General features: G+C 46.5%; 1 protein-coding gene across 1 annotated transcript in view; it reads right to left on the minus strand.

Moving 5' to 3' along the window:
* The window catches only part of LOC106815215 (glutamate receptor ionotropic, NMDA 2C-like), an 11279-nt gene extending 8817 nt beyond the window's left edge, over positions 1-2462 (minus strand). Inside the window, exons 1-4 of the mRNA XM_014819643.1 lie at positions 2401-2462; positions 1468-1540; positions 935-1152; positions 352-514 (exon numbers count right to left, since the gene is read on the minus strand). Of these exons, the coding sequence (XP_014675129.1) occupies positions 352-514; positions 935-1152; positions 1468-1540; positions 2401-2462 (516 nt within the window). The remainder of the gene's footprint in view (positions 1-351; positions 515-934; positions 1153-1467; positions 1541-2400) is intronic.
* Between the last annotated feature and the right edge of the window lie 2812 nt (positions 2463-5274).

Raw genomic sequence — 5274 nt, forward strand, 5'->3', positions numbered from 1 at the left:
AGCTGCGTTCACACGAGAAGAAAAGTTGCGTTCACACGCTAAAATATACGCGGCTTGCTTAGCCACGGCTTGCTTCGGCTTGCTAAGCGCGGAATCATATTCCGCACCAACTAAGCCGCGTATATTCGGCACCACGCTGGCCGCGTATTGCTCACCTAGACTGGTACCCGTTCGCTGCACGACGTTAGTGTAGCGTGTGAAACTGTCGACCGGGTACCAGTCTATATTATTCCTGGCTAGCTAAGCCTCGAATCTCGTGTATCTCGTGTGAATGCAGTTTAACCGGACTTAGCACTAACTAAGTACGGCACCAGCTAAGCCGTGTATACGTGTGAACGCAGCTATAGTTACCGTTCCCCACTTCTGGTCCTTGACACGGTACAAAGTGTAGGTGAAGTCCATTTTCTTGCGAACTGCCTCCAGAAGATCGATGGAGAACCCCGAGCAGCACATGATATGTTCCTCCATGTTATCCGTCTCTAGCTCCTCCTCTTCCTCGGTGTCGTTGTCATGCCTACAATATCAGTAGTTAACAGTTTGTTCTCCTCATTCCCTGTCTGCCTGGTTAGCCTGCTTACAAAATCATGAATTTACAGGCGACATCATGAGGTCAACGTCCCTCTGTTTGTCATCATATTTTTCATATTCTTTATGCATTCATCGTCAGGTATCGGGCATGTCTGTGTGCACGTTCGTGCGTGCGTGTGTGTGTGTGCGTGTGTGTTCGTTCGTGCATGCGTGCGTGCGTGCGTGCGTGCGTGCGTGCGCGTGTGTGCGCGTGTGTGTTCGTGCGTGCGTGCGTGCGTGCGCGTGTGTGCGTGTATGCTCGTTCGTTCGTGCGTTCGTGCGTGCGTGTGTGCGTGCGCGTGCGTACGTTTGCATGTGTGCGTGCGAGTGAGTCGGTGCGCGTGCGGACGAGCTATCCCGTTCCTACCTGCCGGGTGGGCGTGGCGAAGGCTCGTATGTGAAGCACTTGGCGCCACCTATACACCGGCCCTGCACGTCCAGGTGCGGCTCGGAGATGATGACGAACGGATTCTCCTCCTTCGTCACGACGCGCAGATGCTGGTCCTTGTGTTTGAGAAACGCCGCCAGCTGCCGTATGACGTCGCTGTTGTCGTTGTACAGCTCTCGCTCCTGCCACGCGTCCACCTGGCGGGCGGCGACGCCAATCAACGATGACGATAGTGGCATATACTATATGCAACTTAGTCGTAATGCAAACTGCATACGTGGTTTGGGTGCTGGAGATATGCCAGTCTGACCCGAAAGAAGAGTTAACCAGCTAAGGCGGATGTGATGCGGGCACGTGTGCATGAGCGGTGACGCCAGTGGCACCCTCTCAAGGGCTTCTCGTGCGATCTCTCTCGCCGCGATTATATGATATCGCAAGTACAATAATAAATATATAAATAACTTGTTATAACACGTTTAAAACTTGACTATATTGTCGACCATTGTCATTACCTTGTGCCAGTCGCTGGCATTGTCTTGTTTGAGAATGTCCAGCCTCACTGGTAGCTTAGACTGCTGCAAATACCTAATTGTAAACACAAATTAATAAATTAATACGCGACACTCGTTAATACAATCATAAATAAACATGGACGAGTTTTTACAAATATACGACGAACTGATTTCTATGACATTCGTCTGTAAATGTGTAGCGACCTCGTACGTATGCTTAGTGCTGCGATGTTATTTACTTTACGTTTTACTTTCAGCCTACATTCAGCTGCATGTGTAGCCAATCTTTCGTCTGCCTCAGGAACCTATATAGCTTCTGTCTGCATTCACCTGAATACTGCTATTGTCATACAGACTTTGATCGTGCAGCTTTGTGTTCAACCACAGTGCTATTCTGTAGGCATACTGTGAGTCTGGATCGTAGTCTAAAATATAGCGTTGGATCCTGCAAGGTGTGTGTGTGCGCGGTGCTCGTCAACGATGAGCGAACACGCGACGTACAGACATAGCTAGGTTTATTCTACTATAGGATACAATCAAGAGCTAATAATTCCTATAAGTATTATTAGCTCTTGATACAACATATACAACTCCCACAGGAGCGACCGTCGTGGCCATGTTCCGCCTTCTCCTCTATTAGCATCCCTCTCTCCACGATCGCGTGTGCTGCTGTTGCTAATCGTTTGATTATAGATGTTGCCAGACATGCAGAGTTGTGCATGCATGCATGAATGCAGCACGGCATGTTGCAGCTGCGTTGCTCGCACTCAGCGTCAGCGGAACAAAATCTATTAAGCTGTTCCATCGGAAGGGCCAATAATGTTAAAGTTAATTAGTTCGAGCTAGGCTCTACATCCATGCTCTACATCTGGAGCGCATGCACATAGCGTGTAAGAGTAGGCGCTAGATGTAAATGATAAATTACGTCTATACATTTCACCCGGGCTAACGAAGTCGGCGCAGTCGGATTTTTTGGGCTTCTGACCAAACGACATATAGGCTTACATCGTTTAATTAGATAACATAGAAAGTACTTATTAATATAGCCTAGCGACGGTTATGTAGCAAGAAAAGTTATTTGACTTTTGCCTGTAGTCATAGCGTACTACAAAAGCCGAGCAGCAGCGTTTAATCCCGCTGAAGATGGTATCTCTTCGCCCTGAGCTTTCGACAGGCGCGCAACCCCAGCGGTGATCCCTCTCCGGTGGCAGTCGCTCCTTGTGAGGTACTGCTAGCTTAAGAGATTAGTCAAATGCTTCGGCATCGATAGTCCTGCTGATCTCACATCGGATTTCTCCACCATGGACGATGGTTCGAACATCCCACTGCGTACCAGCGGTTCGTACGCGAGGCCGGGTATGAGCTGCGGATAATGATATCGGTATAGGCTGAGAAGACGTATGGTGTTCACTCCGTGGCTCACGTTTCTGGCACGCGACTCGCTGATAGACACTTTTAACAAGGCTTACGGAACTGCATGATGTTCCTCGGCTGGTCATCTCAGGCGTTATATTGCTGTTGTTACATTAATAAGCTTTCAAATCAGTTCAATCAATCAATAAATCAGTTCAAATCAAATTCAAATCAGTTGTCAACTACAACTATTTCTGCATACATGAGATACAAGTCATTTATACTATGCGCGTATTACACTCGTACGTACGCATCCTAAACTCGGACAACGAATCAATACCAGGCTGTTCCGTCGGCAGGATTAATAACTTAATAATTAAATCTTACTTAACATGCGCTAGGCCCTATCCATTCTCTATGGAATTGCACATAGCTCGTATGTGTAGATGTAGCTAGTTGGAAATCAGGAATTACAGTACATGCGGCTCTACAATGTCTCTCCAGGACACACGCATTTCTGCGTGTACGCAGCATGCATGTGCCATACCATCGCATCATGTATGAAATTACACATATATAATGGCTCGGGACATATTTACACTGGGAAGTGACGGGTAAACATTACAGAAAAACACAAAAAGCGAACTTTCTATTTCTCGTTGATGAATTTCTCCGTGATGGTTCGCATTAAATCGGTTTTTGGATCGTGCATGCTGCTAGCTCTAGTACTATAGCCCGCGTACAGTTGCCGCAGGTACGCGGGCTATAGTACTAGAGCTAGCATGCTACGTGATCACGCAGACATAAAAGACATAAAACATCCATTCATCAGTTGGCCAGCCTGTGACGTCACAGCGCGGAGCTTCGTAATGGATCGTTGCCACACACGTAACCGTTGCTTGTTGGTGGCGATGTATTGCGGACCAACGAGTAGCTTACAATAATAAACAAGCGTAGGAAATAAATTCCGTGTAACGCGGACCATCTGTCGGCCATTGCTAATATAGAGCAGCGAATTCGATCAAAAGGCGCCGCGAGGCGCACTGTTCGCGCTTGCGCTGCGATAATCCGGGCTGCAGATCGTCCTAGAGCTGCATGAAAACCTCCCTTCAACGCTGATGTCGGCCACCACGAAACAAAAACTCGCGACAGTCTAAGAGAATCGATTGCGCGCATCCCGAATGTAGGTTGCAATGCCAGTGTTTTTATGACCGCATATAAAAATAACAATAACAATAACAATAGAGTTTTTACTATATCGCAGGGCGTTTATCGTATGGAGTAGATGGGCACGACCAGTGCAGCACCTGAACACGCCGTAATCAAAAAGCTGCTTACTGAATTTCGTCACTTTTTAGAAAGGGGACTATTTTTATTCAGCTTACGATATCTAGAAGCAATGTTAAACTGTATATAGCTTAAACCAGGCCGTGCCAGCGGCTGTTCGGGGGCGGTTTCGCACGAACCCGCCCCCCCTCCAAAGCACACTCCCCAAGCAACATAAAAATAAAATTTCCCTTTTAAAAATTTGCAAAGAGACTTTCACCTCAAGTATGCCACCAGATCGCTGCCATTTTAGTTAATAATTGCAAAATCTCTCATCGTGCGGGCAGGGGGGGATACCCCCCTCCAACACCACCCCTCGCCTTGACTCCGTACGTCCTCGTTCTGCCCTGACCTTCCCTCGCTCCCACCCCCCACCCGGTCCGCTCGCCCCCCCGCGCCTCACAAAAATGCAAACATTAAAAAGAACACTCCCCCGCTAATTATATAACTGGCTACGGGCCTTTAAAGATTCTAGGCACTTCTGAACTTTGCGCGATGGTGCGGCTCAGCATTGATCTATGCATGGGGGTACCGTGGACTAGGATGATGAGAAAAACGAAAGTAAACCTTGCCCAAGAACGCTCCCGGCATTCCTTAGATATCGCAGTAAATTTTTTTTAACATACACTCAACAGTAACTAGAAACTGCTCTTCTGAAGTTCTTGAACTTAGCTCAGTCGATGGTACAAAGAAAGTTAAAGATGAAAAGAAATGAAAGTAAAAAAAGAACTTGAAAATAACCTACAGATCATTCACCGTGATTTATAATTCTTGCATTTCGTGTCTTTGTCATGTTTCTCTGGACTATGTTGTACTGTGTATAGTGCATGTCTGTCTGTGTGATTGAAATTGTAGATAAGAATGTGATGGTGTTTCTTAGGTCGAGGAGAATGAGATTAAAAAAAACATGATGCCGATCGAATGTCACATTTGGTTTCACTATAGTCTGTGCATACTGCGTGCTGAGTGCTTGAATCGCTGATAAGGATAATTAGAGTCAGTGCATCAAACATACTATGAAATTTTAAACAAAAATCATGTCTAATGAAACAGTAGACTCTGGCCAAGCTAAAAATAGCTCCCCGTAAAAAAAATTGACGAGAGCTCTTTTTTTCATACAAAACTCAA

Source organism: Priapulus caudatus, unplaced genomic scaffold, assembly GCF_000485595.1.
Source record: "Priapulus caudatus unplaced genomic scaffold, Priapulus_caudatus-5.0.1 Scaffold1066, whole genome shotgun sequence".
Classification (NCBI taxonomy): Eukaryota; Metazoa; Priapulida; class Priapulimorpha; order Priapulimorphida; family Priapulidae; genus Priapulus; species Priapulus caudatus.